This window comes from Malus sylvestris, chromosome 15 (genome assembly GCF_916048215.2).
Source record: "Malus sylvestris chromosome 15, drMalSylv7.2, whole genome shotgun sequence".
Classification (NCBI taxonomy): Eukaryota; Viridiplantae; Streptophyta; class Magnoliopsida; order Rosales; family Rosaceae; genus Malus; species Malus sylvestris.
Genome location: NC_062274.1, coordinates 5,269,240 through 5,286,934, shown reverse-complemented (window position 1 = coordinate 5,286,934; position 17,695 = coordinate 5,269,240). Strand labels below are relative to the sequence as shown.

Sequence of the window (17,695 nt, the reverse complement as noted above, 5' to 3'; positions counted from 1 at the left end):
CCAAGGCCCAAATGGCAAATCCAACTATAACAGCCCACGATATCCATTTATACCAGAGAATTTTTCTACTGCAATTGTGATCACAACCGCCACGTGATATTACCAATCAGCGTCACAAATACAAATAGCGTAAATATGTAAATTCACGAGTTATCATACGAAGGTGCACTCTCACTTCCAATCACACATCCAGCTCCCATACAAAATTACTACCCCATTTACACTCATTTATTGTCATGATTCTACGTTACTAATACAAATTTACTGCCATAAATTATAAATAAAAAATTTAAATCATGGTATTATGGCGTCGGTAACCTATGAATTTCTAGGTTTCTAATAAATATCACTATTTTTTATTTTTTATTTTTTTACTCGTACGCGCCATCGAAGAAAAAAATAAAAAACACAAGAAAAAGAAAAGGAAAAATCATCTGGCGGACGAATAATCAAATCGGTTGACTCCGTCCCACTCTTTTTCATCTGAATCTGAGAGAGAAGCGAGGGAGAGGAAGAAGAACCACATCTGAATCCTCCTCTTCCGCTGCTCCGTTGCCCCAACCGTCACCACCTCCGCCGTCTCGCCCGCTCTCAATCATCATCAGGTATTACTCTTCACTCATCTCCTCGCTGTCTCCGTCCATTGACATGTCTGTGTGTGTATATATATGTATGTATAGATCACGCGAATTATAATTTAGATTAATCAGAATACAGCTCAGATTTTGAGAATTGTTTTGAATTGCGAACCGAAAAGGCCCCGAATTTTTGGTTAATTTATTTTAGGAGGCGACTCCAGGGTTTTGTTTGCTGTTGGATCTCATTGAGCACCGTGAATTCTGGCGATTCCTTGGACAACGATTAAGAAAAAATAAATATTCATATGTAAAGTTGATTTATTTCCGGAGTTTCGAATCTACTAATGCTAGTTTTAGGCTTTTAGCTCGTAAAAATTGTAACACTTGAAGGGTTTTAGTTTATAACACTGTAAATTTTTGTTACTGGATGAGGAATTCGTGAATAATCGGTATTTACATGCAGGGAACTGGGTCTCTATGATGGAAGTACATGAGTTTCTAGACAAGTGATTTTTGAGGCCTGTTTGCGAATTGAATCGGGATATCGAGTAAAATGTCATCAAGTGTTATGGACATAGTGAATGCTACTGTAGATTGGGTGACGGCTACTTTAGATGCTCCCTCTTCTCGAGCTGTTATTTTTGGATTTCCTATTGGCGGTAGCTTACTGGATTCTAATAACTGCCTCTATTGTTTGTCTTCCTTTATTGCTTGCTATCGAAAACTAATGTTTATGTTTAACAAAGTTTTGTTTCATTGGCCTTTTTATTGCAGGACATTTATTTGTAGAAGTATTGCTTTTCTTAGTCATTGTTTATCTATTTTCCCAGAACAGTTACAGACCGCCTAGGCGGCCTTTAACAGAGCAGGTTCGTGGTGCAGATTGCAACCCTTTGTCTCCTTGAATAGGACTCTATCTGATAGATGATACTATTGTTTATGATTCCTTGAGATAAGATGTCCATCTTTATTGATTAGGTTTATCTAGTCGTTGACTCCTTTTCGTTGTATATCATTTACGAGACCTTTGAGGCTTAAACCCAAAACCTGTGTTTTCTTATGCAATCTTCTCTGTTATATAGCCTTAAATATAACACTTTAACAGTAAAGTCCTATCTTGTTACTATTTCGTGGTAAGTAGAGCCTAACAACTAAACGTCCATTTTGCTTGCATGCCACTTTTTTATTATCCATTTTTTTTCCAAACAAACTGTCACAGTTTCTTACCTTAACCTAGTGAGGGTAATTTGATATGACTAGATTGGACTCCTTAGTGGAGTTTATATGATAAATATGGGGGTAAGGCTAGCCGACATTCACCTCTCCCAGACCCTGCGTAAAGCGGGAGCCTTGTGCACTGGGTACGACCTTTTTTACAGATTTGGCGGGTCAACCTTTTGACTCATTGAATGGAATTTAGTATGATATGCTTGAGTTGTGGTTGGTATCTCAGGCATGTCCTTGTTTCTCAATTGGACTTTGCTGGTCTATCTGATATATGTAGGAAAAAGACGAGCTATGTGAGGAATGGGTTCCTGACCCTCTTATTCCTTCTATCACTGATGAGATGCTGTATGAACCCCCCGTGTTGGAAAGGTTAGTGAGATTATTTCAATCTGTTCATAAACTAATCCCATGTTTTTCTGGTCAAAACATATTCTTTGATTTGTATGTTCAGTTCTCCAATTTTCTTGAAGAGAAAGCTAGACGAGTTCCTTTTTATTGGTGCATGTTTTCCCCGTACAAAATGGTTCTGGCTATCTTCTGCATGTTTAACCTGGAGTTCTATAATGGTCCCACTTATGTGTTGTCATTTTCCCCTCATTGTGGAAGATTTTGTGTAGGAAAAATCATTTTAGCAGATTTTTTATTCTTTTTGTATTAAGGTTTTGGGTGAAAACTTACCAGTCCCTTCATTGTTCTAAGGGATTCCACTAATGAGTAGAATTTATGCAGTGCTGCAGGGCCACATACAATAATTAATGGTAAAGAAGTCGTGAACTTTGCTTCAGCAAATTATCTGGGATTGATAGGACATGAGAAGTTACTTGTAAGACAGTGCTTTACGTAGTATTACTGAATACTTTTTTCCTTTATGTATATTTTCTTAAATAGAACATTTATAGCAGTGTCTGATCTCAGGAGTCATGTAACTCTGCATTGGAAAAATATGGTGTTGGCTCATGTGGTCCTCGTGGGTTTTATGGAACAATTGGTATTCTTCGACTACTTGAGATAAAGTTGATTTTTCTGTTTCGTACATTAATTGATTTTTTTTTATTTCATTTCATTTTATTTTGCATCAGATGTCCACCTTGACTGTGAGGCGAGAATTGCAAACTTTTTGGGAACTCCCGACTCAATTCTGTATTCTTATGGACTGTCGACCATGTTCAGTGCAATTCCAGCATTTGCCAAGAAAGGAGATATTATTGTTGTGTGAGTATGCATAATCTTGATCATTGTAATTACTGTAGTTTTTTCTTCATGTGTAGAACTTGGTTTGTTTCAAATGTTTTATATGTTAAGAAAATGCTTGGTTCGTTTGATAGTTATTATTGATTGTGATTCAAAATGACGATGAAGGGACTTCTGAAATTACTGAAGTGGTAAACATGAAAGTTATGATTTTACTTTTCCCTTTATTTCATTACTTTTGTTCCTTTTTGCTGATGTAAACTTCTTTTCTTTGATGTATTTGCATGACATGGAATAACTTTTAGTGAAATTTTATTCCCACCGGGTTTCTATTGTATGATCTTGTACCTTCCTTAGTGTCGATGGACCTCATGCTGCTAAAATGATTTCATGAAAAATTCTGTTTGTATATGAATATACATGTAAGGCGGTTTCTTTTTCCTTTTTCTAGAGATGAGGGTGTCCATTGGGGAATACAAAATGGTCTTCATCTTTCTAGAAGCACAATCAAGTATTTCAAGCACAACGACATGGAAGATTTAAGGAAAATTCTGGAGGAACTCACTTCAAATAAGAAAAGTGGGCGAGTTAAGAAATTGCGGCGCTACATTGTAGTTGAAGCTGTATACCAGGTATCCCAGTCTATTACTTATATCAAATTTTATTTAATTCATTTTTTATATGTTGTGAGCTGTTTTATGATTCAATCCAGCATCATCCACTTTCATGAAATAGGTTGCTTATACTTCAGCGCACGCAATTTTTTTAGGGTTTTTCTTAAAGTATTGGCATCATGTTACATTTTGAGGAAAGCTTCCATCTCTACGTGAACCACTGGCAAATAGAAAAGCAAACTGTCTTTTCAGCATTCAACACTGTCACTTGCATGCTGACAAATTGTCTTCAGTTTTGCTGAGAACTTCAATAGCTGAATGCAATTAGATGTAGGTTGATTTTATTTGAAATTTTTCTCCTTTTAATAAAATTTGCAGAATTCTGGCCAAATAGCCCCCTTAGACAAGATAGTTGAATTGAAGGAGAAATATAAGTTTCGTGTGTTATTGGATGAGAGTAACTCATTTGGCGTGCTTGGAAAATCTGGAAGAGGTCTAACTGAATACTGCGGGATTCCGGTATTTTTAGAAACCCTTCTTTTTTTGTATCTCTCATAACTATTGATCCGTTACCTGTTTGTGATTTCTGGTGGTGTGATTTTGCAGGTTGAAAAAATAGATATTATTACTGCTGCAATGGGACACGCATTAGCCACAGAAGGAGGATTCTGCACTGGAAGTGCTAGAGTCACCGATCACCAAGTATGTTTACTGAATACATACTATTAACCATTTATATGATGTCTCTGTTGATAGATGAAATTTTTAACAAGAAAATGACTTTCTTATCTTTCTATTGTAATGAATGCTTAATTATGTGCTCTCAATCACTTGTATGTACATGCATATATTAAACAAAAAAAATCAGAAGTTTCTAAATGATAAAATTTTGGGATATGGTATTTGGCAGCGATTGAGTAGCTCTGGGTACGTCTTTTCTGCTTCTTTGCCCCCATATCTTGCAAGTGCTGCCATTACTGCCATTGATATCCTCGAGGAAAACCCTGGTCTGATAACAAAGCTGAAGAAAAATATTGCCATATTATGGAAAGGTATGTTCTTGATCTCCTATTCACATGCATGTAGTTTGCTGCTCTTTATTCTGTATCTGGACAGTTGTCAGCGCCATGGTTTACTCATCACTCGATCAATTTCCTTGGCATCCCTTTGCTTTGTGAGATCACTTACTGCCTGCCTTGCATTATGATGCTCTTGATTGAGAAATGAAATGTGATGTGATGTGATGTGGTGTGCAGGATTGTCAGGTATACAGGGCCTCTCATTCGCTAGCAGTCCAGAATCCCCGATTGTCTTCCTCAGACTAGAGAAAGCAGATTCTGTGAAGAGTGAACTGCAACTCAAACTCCTTCAAGATATTGCCAACCGTGTAAGTAAATGGTTACCTTAATTACACTTTTCTGAATCCTTTTCTGCCTCTCTACTTTCTTAATTGTAATGGTTGCGGTTTTGCAGTTGTTGAAGGAGCATTCCATCTTTGTGGTCGCCTCCAAAAAGTCAACACTTGATAAAAGTCGTCTTCCATTAGGAATTAGATTGTTCGTCTCCTCAGGCCATACGGAATCTGATCTGCTCAAGGCAGCTGCATCACTGAAAGGTGTTGCAGAATTGGTGCTGAAGGATCATATTTGACTGGTGGACCGCAGAATTCTCTTGCTCTCGCAAGCACGCAGAAATGACCAGGATGCAGGAGCACCTCCACCATCTTTACGAAGCCCTTGGACGGTTGATCAGTTTTGTGATGCAGATTAACAAAGAAAGGCCTCTGTGTGCTGATAATTTGTGCGATGGAGATATGATTACATTATAATTGCGTTCTTTTTGCCGCGTTTTGACATGTGAACGAGATTAACGTGAAGTTTAGTGTAGAACACGATTGTATCTTTTTGATATGTTGGCAATGCTGTGGAAAATTTCATGTTACAATTGTACATTGGTTGCTCCTGATGCCTTATGATTTTTCTCTTTTAGTTGGAAATGACTCGAGATGAAATATGATGTGTTACTTGCATGTATAAAATTTCTATTTAAACAAGGTTCCTAGCATGCATGCTCATCAAAATAACTGTACCCCAACACTGACTTCTCACTACTGGAGAAATTTGTTTTTTGTATTCGGAACATTGTCACGTGGTAAAATGTCTCCATAATCTATATAAATTTTTTTGAAACAAAGTTACAAATAATTTAGATATATTAAAATTTCTTAAATAATTTAGATATATATGGACTATTAAATTCTATGAATTAATCTCAGTCTTCACTAGATATAGACAGTGTTTAAAATAGGTAAAATATTGATATGCAAATTTATGGAAATATATGAATATCAGTTTCCTTTGACTGAAACTATGAAATTTGCAATAGGGTGGGTATATCAACTCAATCAGATTTAGTCGAAATTAGAGAAAATTTCTCAAAAAAATTTCAAAAGTTCAAAATTTGCAACGTTTTTGCAGTAAATTTTATGTAGTGAATTGATAAATATCATCGATATTCATTGATTTTCCTATATTTCACCGATATGGGTGAAGCTTGCATTTTCGGATATTTCGATTGAAATATCGATAGTTTTGTGGATATTTTAAACACTGAGCAAAAGCGAAGTAGAGGAGACCAGAAAATACTTGGCTGTCAACGACGTCCACTTTCTTACAAATCTTTATGCGGGTACACCTTCGAAACATGAGACTAAAGACCTTTCTTGAGGCGCTTTAAGAAAGAAGCCAAGCCTCGCGAACATACATGCACCTTCTTTGAAACAAGTTGTGCCTCATCCAGTTTTGTGGATATTTTAAACACTGGATATGAGCCCTGTTTTTTATTTTTTTCACCAAAAGGTTTTTTCACTTCTAAGTTTTTTTTTTTAACAAACATATTATTTACGCTAAGGGGTAATTGTGGGCTTAGCCTCATAATGGGCTAGCAATAATGTGGTTCAAATTCGACTTTGGTGAGAATCGAACCTAAGACCTCTCACTTACAAGTAAAGTAAAGAAGAATACTATTAGACTGTAATATTGAGTGACATTTCGTCTTAAAGTTAAGTAATACAAATTGGATTGGTATTAAAATTTGCCAACTAAAATGGTCCAACCTTTTATCAGTTATCATTTGTATTGGGATTTCCAAACGACAAGTTGCACATCCACATGTCCAGCATGTCGTACTAAATAAATATGACACCCAGGTGGCCAGACCACTTGTTTAGAATATATTTCGAACGGCTTAAACACAGCTGCATTAGTAATATTTTAACTTGCTTTCTTAAAATCGTATTCACTTAACAACATACCAACTAATTCTTAGTTTCGTGATATTCAATTTTTAATGTTGGAAGAGGTTTCAAGTTTCGTGATATTCAATTTTTAATGTCGGAAGAGGTTTCAAGTACAGATCCAACTCGACCAATAAGATGAAGAAAAATTGAATGATTGGGGATTGTAGACCATCATTTTGTCGGGAGGAGGATACCATATGTCTCATGCAACATCTTTGATCCAACCCTACGACAATCTCTGGTCAGTTTTCATCTTCAGTTGAGTTTTGGGGACCATGGAGACGTCATTATTGCATGAAAGAATAATTACATATATATTGCTATATGACAAAAGCCCAAGCGAGCATAATTAAAAAGATTGAGTTGTAGATGTGGGATAAACCAGTTGGCCAAAGCAATGTATTGCCTGCTTGCATCTGCGTTTGGAAGAAAACTGGGCTGCAACTTTGTAATTAATTAAGATTCAGCGAGAGCAATTTAAGTCTAACCCTCATTTTCTAAACCCAAATTAGGGTTCATGGAACTGTGCTTTTCTTCATTAGCTGCATACGAGTGACAGGATGACTCTATTTTCGTAATGCCACCACTAATCTTCAGCATCTGGTCTGCACAATTGTTGCCACTGTTGCTCATGGTGTTCATAAGCATGTCTCTGTCAGGAGCTTCACCAGAATTATAGGATGCGATATTAACCGAAGGTAGCTTCGACAGTAGAGCTCCAAGGCTGCAAGAAATGGAGGGCAGAAGAGGAAGAATTGGCCAAGGTGGTGATCCTGGAAGTCCATTTTGTGGGGTGTTCCAGCCCAAGTTTATGGACTTGGTTTGGGAATGATCAGGGACTTCGTTGAACAATCTTTTCACGCCGGTCAGTTGGCGCTTTTCGTAGACTGATAAAGCTGTTTGATCATGGTTTGCAATCATCTGAGGATTTGGTTTGAGGATGTAGGGATGTTGGATTGGTAGGTAAGGTCTTTGCATGGCAAAAACTCCTGGTATGCTCTGGAGGTAGCTGAGTTTCCTCTGTATGCTGATCACAAGATTAAGATCTTCCAATATCTGAAAAATCCCAATTAGTCAATCAATTGATGCTTTACCCAAGGCTATTGATTTTAACCCACCTCTTTCGGCCGCCTGTACTCATTGAGTCGCTCCTTACGCCAGTGCAGATAAAATTGTGAAATATTTCATTTGTAGTGTAGATGGCTAAAAATTGAGCCCAGGAATCGCTACAGTTGATGTTGATGAGATTGGAAGGGAAAACAAAGGGAGACGAACACAAACCTTGTCGAAGGAGCCAAGTTGAATTATGCCTTCTCTAACAGAAATGATTGCAATAGTCTGCAAAATTTCAATATAACGAACCGTTGAATCGTGTTACTTAAAGTTCTAATTCAGTGAGATTTTGAAAGTACAAAACCTGTATGCCTGATTGGAATTGAAATTCCCATGCCCTTGGTTGCTGCATGTAAAAGTGGATAAAGGGAAAATTAGGATGAATTGAAAGGAAAACTTTATGCTTTTGCAGTTACTTTTGTAAAAAGCATAGCGTAGTGAATTGGCTTACAGGTTCAGTGGATGCATTCCAAGAGGAAATGAAGGTAGGATCACCTTCATTTGGTGCATATCTGAACACCCATTTGTGGCTATTTTCTGCTGCTACTTTCCCCACTAATCTGCAGCCAATGCAAATCCGAACTCAAATGAACTAAGATAGGCACACTACTATGACCAACTGACCTAACACGCTTCTGTTTTAGAATGTAAATACTCACCCTTCTCCAAAATTATAGACTTCATGTGACATTTTGAAGAAGACATCAGCTCCAAACCTCCCCTTGATGTACCCACTTCCTGCTTGCTCACATTCATAGAAATCACAGAACCCATCTTCCCAAACAAGAATCCTGCAACCGAAAATTCACTTAAAAACTCAAAAATCATAAGAATTATAAACACGGGTTTTGTTTTGTCACAGTTCTTTGTTAATCACTTTACCAGTTCCGTTTGTTTCCTTTGGATCGATTAAGAGCACTCCCTCCATAATCCCACCTGCAAAAACCAAAGCACTGTGACTTGTTCCATGAAAGTAGCTTTTCGTAAAAGTGCTTTTCACGTATATTCTGTTTTTGAAGTAAAATTTTCTTACTTTGGGGGAGGATAGTTCCGAGGCAAGATTCTCCAGAAGACAGCATAAACCCATTTGGAAGGATTGGAAGAAGAATCTGAACAAGAACAGAGGTTCCTCAGCGTGTGCTGCAAGAGACAATTAAACATGGGAAGTCCAGTTTCCATTGTCACAGAGAGAGAGAGAGAGCTTTAGAGTGAAGTTAAGCTTGAGTGTGCTGTTGTTTCCACCACAATTAAAAGGAAAAGAGGAAATTTGGGAGCAAACAACCAATGTCCACTGGCTGACATGGAGTGTTGGGATTTTGGAGTTAGCCTCCAACCAAACCCACTCTGCAGTGGACCTCTGGAGTTTGTTTCATCGTGGGACCTGGATATTTACAACTCAGAAAGGAGGAGATAAAGAAGAGTACCCTACTTATCAAGAAATCTACCACTGTAACCGGTTGGGAGTAAAGCAATGTGACTTGTAGTCGGTTGTTATCTAGTAAGTTACGTTAAAGAGAGAAACACAAGATATATAGTTAGAGATGGCTAAAACCTAAGAATCTCCCCTACTAACTTGCCCTGTGAATCAATAGTTCTCTGTATAATCTCATACAACACTTATTATATGTGAGTTGCGTGTAACTTGGTTTAATTTGGACGGGCTACAAAGATTAATTTGATTAATCAATATTCAACATAACCAACAAAAAATATTGATTCGCAGGCTTTAACTCATGGTAGCCTTGTTTATTGTTCCGCCATTGTTTTTGTGCATGATTAAAGAACAAATATTTCCGGATATTATTAATAATATATCGATAACACATCAGTACATTTTGTCACAGTAATGATATTAACTGATTGTTAATGACAACATCAGAGATTCAGAAGTCCATTCTTCGATAAGGAACGAGCATCCATTCTATAGACGGATTATGCAACAACCATTTCAAAATTTTCCCAAAAATCGTAATCAAATTCCCATCATGAATCAAAGCATTAGTCCCATCATGAATCAAAGCATTAGTAATACAAAACCCAACCAGGTGTAGGCAAATTAGGAAGGTGTACAACTGCAATCCTTTGTTTTGTACTCAAAGCTGAGCAAACAGTCTTTAGCAGCTCACTTTACCTTAATGGTTTTGTCCATTTTCTTGAAGTGGTCCTCAAATCCTGACTGGTATCCACTTTCATCACATAAATTGCACCAAACTTTGTCCTTCCAGTGGCCCCTCATCTGCAACTGCAATATGCATGTTTAATCAGCTTTAGACCTCAATCGACTTTAACAGTGTTTTATTTTGTCAAAATCCAGTTGGAGTCGAACCTCATTTGGTGGGTAGGATAAGTAGTAGGATTGGATTACCCGATCCCATGTTTAGCACTCGCAGATGGATGTGGGATTGGATAGAAGATGATCGCACTAATCTTATCATATGCATTACACTATTTTTTTATTTATTTTTGGTAAACAAACGGGGCTAAATGCCCAATAAAGAAAAACTAATGCATAACATCACGAGGTCTAGAGATTTCAATAGCGTCCGACACCAAGAAATGACGACGAGAGGCAGGAGCTTGATTGAAATAAACTGGACCAAGAGAATATGACAAACTAAAGTTAGCCAATTCATCAGCCACAATATTCATCTCAATAAACATGACGAAGTTCACAACCTCAATCTCTGTCTAACAGCTCACGGCAAGCCTGCACCAATTCACCAAGAGAATGGTTCTCACTCAAACCTTGCAGAATCATATTTACAACAAGAGAAGTATCATATTCTAACAAAAAACGAACAATATCTTTGTTCCAAGCAAAGCGTAAACCCAAGAATATGACCCAAATTTCCTCGAGAAGAATTTCACCACGTCCAAGGTTAGCACAAAATCCATTTTGCCAAGCACCGTTGGAATTCCCAATTGCACCACAAGCTCCAATAAAATTAAGTGGTCCTTTCCTAAACCATGCATTACACTATCTTGACATAGTTACCTGGGACTCAAGAGCCCAGTGCGGATTGTGACTGACTTATCATTTAATGTTCTTCAAATGTACTTCAACAAAACAATTGATCTTCAAATGTATAACTTAGACCAAATTAATATGATTTTTTTAGGGTAAACAGTCAATTTAGTTCATGAATTATCCCTTTAGTGAAAATTAAGTTCCTAAACTATTTTTTTCAGAAAAATAGTTCCTAAATTATAAAAATCTGCCAATTACATCCCTAATGTTATATTCGAAACTACTATATTCAATTTTTCGTCAATTTAAGTTACGTTACTTGCATGTGATACATATTGGAGGGTAGATTGATAGTTTTTCATAAAGAAATAGTGTATAGAGTTAACTTTGGAGGATAAATTGATAGTTTTTCATAAGGAAATAATGTAAGTTAATTTTTTAGGGTAAATTAGACATTAAATTCGCAATCTATATGAAATGTTAAGGGCTTATAGACAAGAAAATAATAGTATTACACTCTTAAAGTGTGTCGTGTAACTTAAGTTGACGAAAAATTGGATAAAATAGCTTTGAATATAATTGTATGGATGAAATTAGCAATTTGTAATGAGTCTATGGACTTATTTTACCGAAAAAATAATGCAATGACCTAACTTTCTCTGAGGTGATAATTTAGAGACTAAATCGGTACTTCACATTTTTTTTAATTTTATATATAGAACTTTGTAAACTAAAACGAACTTAAATCAAATTAATATGAACTTTGTAAACTAATTACTATTCGCAAATTACCGAATTTGAGATTGAGAAAGATCATAATATGCTTGGAGTACGCGCGTCGGTAAAAATAGTGCAGGTACAAAAAAGTCATAGCATAACAAAGGATCTCCATTCGACATACAAAGCTCGAGTTTTGGGGGAGTGATAAAACAGCAAAGGATCTCCATTGATTTGACGCAGCGATGAAGGTCCTAGGAATCGATTTCAGCTGCGCCTTGGGGGCTCTCCGCGACGGCCACTTCCCCAACAAAGATTGCTTGCTGCCCCTTGTTTCCAAGCTCCTCGGTTACGCCATCGTCGCCGCCTCCACCACCGTCAAACTCCCTCAGGCACGTTCTTGCCTTTCCCTTTAGGTCGCTATCGTCGTTAATTTGCTAAAGCAATCGCCTTTTGTTTTCTTTCACAATCTCTGTTGAAATTGTTGTATGTTATTAGAACACAAGGCAGATCTCTGATGTGGGTACCATCGGTAAATGAGTTTGAAGGGGTTTTATGCTCCGAATTTGGATTCTGGACTAAACCCACATCCATTTTCCCAGCAAAGAAACCAAAGATTTGAGTTTTCTGGATTTTTATATTTTTTTCCTGAACCTATAGTCACTAGGCTATCTATTTTATGTTTAATCACTCCAATTCATTGTTAAACACGAAACCGGTAATTAAATACCTGCATATCGTATTGTAAGACGTTGCATCGTGTTATGTACTAATTTGAATTTGCATTTTGGCATTGTACACGGTGTGATGCTTTTGTTCTTTGATTGCAGATAATAAAAATTTTGCAACATGGAAGTGTCAGAGGTCTTAGTATTATCTCTTTTGAGCTTGAAGTTGTTGGTTACACCATTGCTCTGGCGTATTGCCTTCATAAGGGGCTTCCATTCTCAGCTTATGGGGAATTGGCCTTTCTTTTGATCCAAGGTATTTCAAAGGCTTCTTGTACTTTTATGTCAATAACGTATTTCCGGGGATTGCTTCATAGAGATGTGAGGGTGAAAATAGAGGTACAAAAACATGATTTTGACGGTTGAGCGAGTTAGTTTGATCAGATTAGCCATATGTGATTTACCTGTCACAGGAACTTTAAGTTATGTGGCAAACAAATAATTCTGGTTTGTGCCACTTAGTATTATGGTCTAATGGTATTCCTCGTCACTTGTAAGTGAGAAGTCTTAGGTTCAATTCTCACCAAAGACGAATTTGAACCACTTTATTGGTAGCCCATTGTGAGGCTAAGCCCACCCCCTCTCCCTTAGTGTAGATAATATTGTTTGTTAAAAAAAAAAAAAAAATTGGGTTTGTAGATTAGGATGATGATTTTCACCTGTAGAGTTGTGAACCCTGGGTTCATGTCGATTGCAAATTTGTATCGTTAGGAGAACTAATTATGGCACTCACAGGATTTAACACAGTTTGTCATGTTTCACTTTTTCAGCTCTAATATTGATTGCCATTATTTATTATTACTCCCGACCTATGGGTACCAGAACAGCGATCACGGCATTACTGTATCCTTGCTTGAGAATCACTTAACCCTTGGTTTTTTTTTTTTTTTTTTTTTCTCCTCATCTTTCATTCTGTATAAGTGAGAAAATGTGGTCAACTTCTTCCTTAATATGATGGTTTTCCAGATATTGTGCCATAGCACCAACCGTATTAGCTGGCCAAGTTGATCCTGTTCTCTTTGAAGCTCTATATGTAAGTAGCCAATTTCACAGGCCGACCTATAAACTATTGGCACTACAAGCACTTCTCTTTCTTGCCTTGTCCTGTATTCATTTTCGTGCTCAGCTATTTTTACGTGTGAATATAATCATTTCTTTTATCTATATGTACTAATGTGGAAACAATCTGATACAGGCATCCCAGCATGCAATCTTCCTTGGTGCCAAGATCCCACAGATATGGGCGAACTTTTCTGTAAGTTGGATTTAATTTATATGTTTGTCTAGTTCTCTTTATTGATGTGAACATCGATGGTTAGACTGCTTGCCCAAAGTTGTAAATCTGAGTTTGCACTATCTCTGGCATGGTAACCAGTCCATTTAATCTCCTACTTCATCAACATTCAGTTCTTTCGGTAATCTTAACCTGTTTTAGCTACATTTCTGATGCTGCTTAACAATTTCTTGCGCAGAATAAAAGTACAGGGGAGCTCAGCTTCTTAACGAACTTAATGAATTTTGCAGGTTCCATGGGTAAGTCAAACTATTAGAAGGGCCTATAGGCGTAGAGTATAATTGATATATTTCAGCCGACTCTCAAATTTCTCAACTTTCTTTTGCAGTGAGAGTTTTCACCAGCATCCAAGAACAAGCACCCAAAAGTGGTATCCTTTTTTCTTGTCTATCACATGAGTTGCATTTTTTTTCGAAATATTAGCTCAGCTAAAAAGTTATTCTTGTTTTCGTAGTCAGTCGTTTGAATTCGTAGTCAGTCTGTGTAGAAGTAGCAAGTTATCAGGTTTGCGCATCAGAACCTAATTACCGCTAGTTTTCTTTCTCGTCCCCTTAAATGACCGACAAAATTGAGTTCCCCATCGAAGATGATCATGACTAGTGTTTGTTTGCATAACCAAAAAAAGACGCTAAAATAAGTGCAATGATGTTACTATTAAGTTCTTTGAGTTTGATGTGTGCACATATGTATTCATTCATTTGCTTCTCCTTAATCCTTTGCTAGTTGTGTTGGGCTCCGTAATTGGAATTGCGACAAATTTCACCCTCCTGAGTCAGATACTTATATACCAAAAGGCAAAGCCGCGTGCTGAGAAGGAGAAGAAAACAGAGTAGAAGAATTGACGCCCAAGATAGGTACCGGAGCTTGAGATAAAGATACCAACAGTTCCAGCAAGGAAGTCAGCAAAACACGGTAATAGTGATCGTCCTCCAATTACATGTTCGTTTTAAAGGAGACGACATTATCCATCAAACTGATAGTCTTTTCATTTGAAATTTGGAACTTCTTTTTCTTTTCGTTTTGTTGCAGATTCCCCTTTCCTTTTTCTTTTCTTCTTTTTCGAAACGAACATGAACTGCGCCTTTTATCGTTGCGACTTTAGTCTTTACATGTCACACAGTGCTCGTGTTATACGTGATTGCTTTAGACCATATGGCTTTTTGCTCTGTTCCTTGACGATGGCTTGTGTTATAAGGGATAAGTTTTCTCTTGTTTTTTTTTTCAGTTCCAAGGATAGGATATTCAATCTTGTTTTTTGCCCAACGATCCTCGTCGAAGAAAAGGAAATTTCCATCGTTCGGGCGATGCAAGAGTCGTCCTGAAGCGCCCGGAGTCCTTGCCTGAAACCAGTATGCGTATGGTTTTGATGCATCTACATAGAAGAGACCTTGCTTCAGAAAGCAACCAGCAAGATTGTTGCAATTAAATAGCTTAAAATGACAAACTGGTTGGAATTTAATAGCCTAAACTGGCCTTTCTCATCTAATACAATATTTTTGGTTTTGGTTGGATAAATATGTACGCAACAAAGACGAAAACTTCATAGGCGAATCAAATATATAATTTGATGGAACATAAAAGAAGCAATCGTGGGCAAATCCGTGTGAATGTTGAAAAACCAGAAATGGTGTTAAAAGGGGGAAGCTTCAAGATCATTGAAACACAAAAGCACATTAATAAAAAAAAAAATTAATAAGAAAATTGGATTCAGAAAAAGGCAATAAACAGCACACAAACATCAAATTAAGTAGATAAAAAAGGTCAGAATCCAAATAATGCAGCAAAAAAATGAAGGATCAGCTGTACGGTTCGATTACATCAACACTAGGTATTATTCCGACTTGACGACCACCTTCTCAGAGTGCAAGCCACAAAACCCCTCCTCCCTGTCCAAAGTCCTAACCTCGACTTAAACGACGTCGACCGCCCTGCACTGCTTGAGGCAATGGCCGGAAACGCCGGTTGGATGGCCATCGGCGGGAACTCGACGGAGTTATTGTGGGCCACATCGGAGTTATCGATGGCGACCTCTTGGATTGTTTCACCTGTATCTAAATTCACAGCCAGCAAAGGCCGACTTGCCCTCAACCAATCAGCTCCTTGTGCTGTTACTCCTCTGCATTTCTTGAGCTTCACTTTCACCATGTTAGGGCAACCACTGGCCAATGCTTCGAGGCCGATGTCCGAGACTGGGCAGTTCTTTATGCAGAGCTTCTTCAACGCCACGCACTTCACCGCAATGGACGAAATCTCCACATCGCCCACGGTGACGCTTTCGCACAATGCCAACCTTTCGAGATTGGGGCAATTGGAAGCCAATGCCTCCAAGCTCACTTTGGTCGGATTCACACCGATTAGCACCAATTCCTGAAGGTTAGAGCAGTTCTTTGCCACCGAGACTAAACCCTCGTCGCCTACTCGATTAGCCTTCCATCCGTCGATGTGAAGCTTCCTTAGCAGCTTGCAGCGTTCGGCGACGGAGACCAATCCTACATTGGTCCACTCGGGGCTCTTGACCAGGTGCAGAATCTCCAGATCCAAGCAATTGGAGATGGCGGCCAGTCCTACATCGCTGACCTGAAGCTTTTCCAGGTGGATCTCAACCATGGAGGTCACTTGCTCGGCTATCACTTGCAGAAGTTTGTCCCAATCGCCGGTGCACCTGAAGAGCTTCAGAGTCCTCAGTTTCTTCGCGCCCATTATCAAAGGCGCGAAGCACTGTCCATTGTAGAGTTCTTTCAGGCAAATCGTTTTGAGCGACGCGGCAGCCACTCCAGGCCCGATCGGCTCCGAGGCCGCTCCGTCGGTGATGCCACGGAGCCGCTTCACAGATAACTCTTCGAGCGCCGAGCAATTGTCTAGTACTGCGTTCATTCCTTTGGCTCCGAACGTGCACGACCCGCACGACAGCTTCTTCAACCTTTTGCAGTTTTTGGCGAGCGACGTCATCCCAGCATCGGTCAACTCGCGGCACGCACGGATCTTCAGGCGCGTGAGGTTACGGCATCGCATAGAAATGAGGACGAGCGCCTCGTCGCCGACGCTGACGGATCTGCGGTCGCATTTGAGGGCGAGCTTGGTGACGGCGTCGAAGCGGGAGAAGAGGGAAGGGATGATGGGGAGGAGATCCGATTGGGCGTTGAGGGAGAGACGGTGACGGTTCTGTCCCTCGATCCTTAGCCACCGTCGGCAAACCAGAGAGCAACGTTTCCGGTCGCCGGACCCGAGGGAGTGGAATATGCAGGCCAAGCACTCGTCGGGAAGATCGGAGATGAAATCGGACGCCACGTCGACGATCTCAGAACGTTCCTCGTCGGGCTGCAGCATCGGGGAGATCGCGGCCGTTGCTTTGGACTTGGATCGATGGCTGTGGTTGTTGCTGTCACGGCGGCTTGAATTTGCGGCCGCCGAGGATGACTGGCCCATCCACTGAACAACCCGGAAATCAATGGCTGAGCTCTACCACGTCAGCACGGTTAACCGTAGATAGCGTCGTAGAGGAGCACTGGCAACAACCTCTCTGTGGAAATGTTATCGGGGCGGACTTGAAATCCGATTGCATTAGGCTTTTTTTTTTGGAAACTTCTTCTCAGCGTTTGGCTGATGGCACAATGGTATTCTCCACCAGATCGTTTTATTTTGCTCGTTGGCTTGTGGGGCCCCTGATCCTGATTTTAATTTAAAGTTTAAACCTGTTTATCGGTTGATTTAAAGTTAGAGAGTGGAGGAGGGAGAGCGACAATTCAGGTGTGTTGCCGTCTGCGGGTGGTAAATCAAAAATAGCAGCGACAATGTAATTATAAACTCATAAACATGATCATTGGGTGATAACGTGGTAAATACATGATTTATATTTTTGTCTAACTGAAAGAGAAAAATAGGATCTGAAATTTAGTTTGCGATGGCTCTTCCTCCATCTTTAAATACGTGTTTTTTAATAGTTTGTTTGTATAATTGGTTATTCTTT

General features: G+C 38.9%; 4 protein-coding genes across 7 annotated transcripts; 2 read left to right on the top strand and 2 right to left on the bottom strand.

Moving 5' to 3' along the window:
• The first annotated feature begins 399 nt into the window (after window positions 1–399).
• Window positions 400–5,663, top strand: LOC126605470 (long chain base biosynthesis protein 1-like). Of its 2 annotated transcripts, XM_050272878.1 has the most exons (13): window positions 400–605; window positions 1,042–1,237; window positions 1,353–1,447; window positions 2,083–2,174; window positions 2,535–2,628; window positions 2,721–2,793; window positions 2,885–3,017; window positions 3,448–3,628; window positions 3,989–4,129; window positions 4,217–4,312; window positions 4,521–4,662; window positions 4,867–4,997; window positions 5,084–5,663. In XM_050272878.1, exons 2-13 carry the CDS (start codon window positions 1,132–1,134, stop codon window positions 5,258–5,260), a joined length of 1,461 nt encoding a protein of 486 aa, XP_050128835.1. In that variant the 5' UTR covers window positions 400–605; window positions 1,042–1,131; the 3' UTR covers window positions 5,261–5,663. The 2 variants fall into 2 exon arrangements, with proteins under 2 accessions (XP_050128835.1, XP_050128836.1); XM_050272879.1 differs by lacking the exons at window positions 400–605; window positions 1,042–1,237 and having other exon boundaries at window positions 2,032–2,174.
• Window positions 5,664–7,039: 1,376 nt separating this feature from the next.
• LOC126605473 (uncharacterized) lies at window positions 7,040–9,407 on the bottom strand. 2 transcript variants are annotated; one of them, XM_050272882.1, is made up of 7 exons: window positions 9,055–9,407; window positions 8,904–8,957; window positions 8,681–8,812; window positions 8,473–8,576; window positions 8,326–8,367; window positions 8,190–8,246; window positions 7,040–7,964 (listed from the first exon to the last, which is right to left on the bottom strand). In XM_050272882.1, exons 1-7 carry the CDS (start codon window positions 9,098–9,100, stop codon window positions 7,392–7,394), a joined length of 1,008 nt encoding a protein of 335 aa, XP_050128839.1. In that variant the 5' UTR covers window positions 9,101–9,407; the 3' UTR covers window positions 7,040–7,391. The 2 variants fall into 2 exon arrangements, with proteins under 2 accessions (XP_050128839.1, XP_050128838.1); XM_050272881.1 differs by having other exon boundaries at window positions 8,473–8,581; window positions 9,055–9,405.
• A 2,419-nt stretch (window positions 9,408–11,826) lies between these two features.
• Window positions 11,827–15,243, top strand: LOC126605474 (mannose-P-dolichol utilization defect 1 protein homolog 2-like). Of its 2 annotated transcripts, XR_007616961.1 has the most exons (9): window positions 11,827–12,098; window positions 12,537–12,690; window positions 13,205–13,277; window positions 13,401–13,467; window positions 13,630–13,689; window positions 13,907–13,967; window positions 14,057–14,098; window positions 14,452–14,640; window positions 14,954–15,243. XR_007616961.1 is itself a non-coding variant. In XM_050272884.1 (8 exons), exons 1-8 carry the CDS (start codon window positions 11,952–11,954, stop codon window positions 14,559–14,561), a joined length of 714 nt encoding a protein of 237 aa, XP_050128841.1. In that variant the 5' UTR covers window positions 11,827–11,951; the 3' UTR covers window positions 14,562–14,843. The 2 variants fall into 2 exon arrangements, 1 of the variants encoding a protein (XP_050128841.1); XM_050272884.1 differs by lacking the exon at window positions 14,954–15,243 and having other exon boundaries at window positions 14,452–14,843.
• Window positions 15,244–15,417: 174 nt separating this feature from the next.
• Window positions 15,418–17,352, bottom strand: LOC126605469 (F-box protein At1g47056-like). Its single transcript, XM_050272877.1, has one exon. It carries the CDS (start codon window positions 17,152–17,154, stop codon window positions 15,553–15,555), a length of 1,602 nt encoding a protein of 533 aa, XP_050128834.1. The 5' UTR covers window positions 17,155–17,352; the 3' UTR covers window positions 15,418–15,552.
• Window positions 17,353–17,695: the final 343 nt, after the last annotated feature.

Coding starts and splice junctions, on each gene's coding strand:
- LOC126605470 (XM_050272878.1), top strand. CDS start 1,132: ATGTCATCAAGTGTTATGGACATAGTGAATGCTACTGTAGATTGGGTG. Junction 3,018..3,447: donor AAAGGAGATATTATTGTTGT/GTGAGTATGCAT, acceptor TCCTTTTTCTAG/AGATGAGGGTGTCCATTGGG. Junction 4,998..5,083: donor TTCAAGATATTGCCAACCGT/GTAAGTAAATGG, acceptor GCGGTTTTGCAG/TTGTTGAAGGAGCATTCCAT.
- LOC126605473 (XM_050272881.1), bottom strand. CDS start 9,200: ATGGAAACTGGACTTCCCATGTTTAATTGTCTCTTGCAGCACACGCTG. Junction 8,813..8,903: donor AAAGGAAACAAACGGAACTG/GTAAAGTGATTA, acceptor TTTCGGTTGCAG/GATTCTTGTTTGGGAAGATG. Junction 8,582..8,680: donor GTCTATAATTTTGGAGAAGG/GTGAGTATTTAC, acceptor CATTGGCTGCAG/ATTAGTGGGGAAAGTAGCAG.
- LOC126605474 (XM_050272884.1), top strand. CDS start 11,952: ATGAAGGTCCTAGGAATCGATTTCAGCTGCGCCTTGGGGGCTCTCCGC. Junction 13,468..13,629: donor TTCTCTTTGAAGCTCTATAT/GTAAGTAGCCAA, acceptor AATCTGATACAG/GCATCCCAGCATGCAATCTT. Junction 14,099..14,451: donor AGAACAAGCACCCAAAAGTG/GTATCCTTTTTT, acceptor ATCCTTTGCTAG/TTGTGTTGGGCTCCGTAATT.
- LOC126605469 (XM_050272877.1), bottom strand. CDS start 17,154: ATGGGCCAGTCATCCTCGGCGGCCGCAAATTCAAGCCGCCGTGACAGC.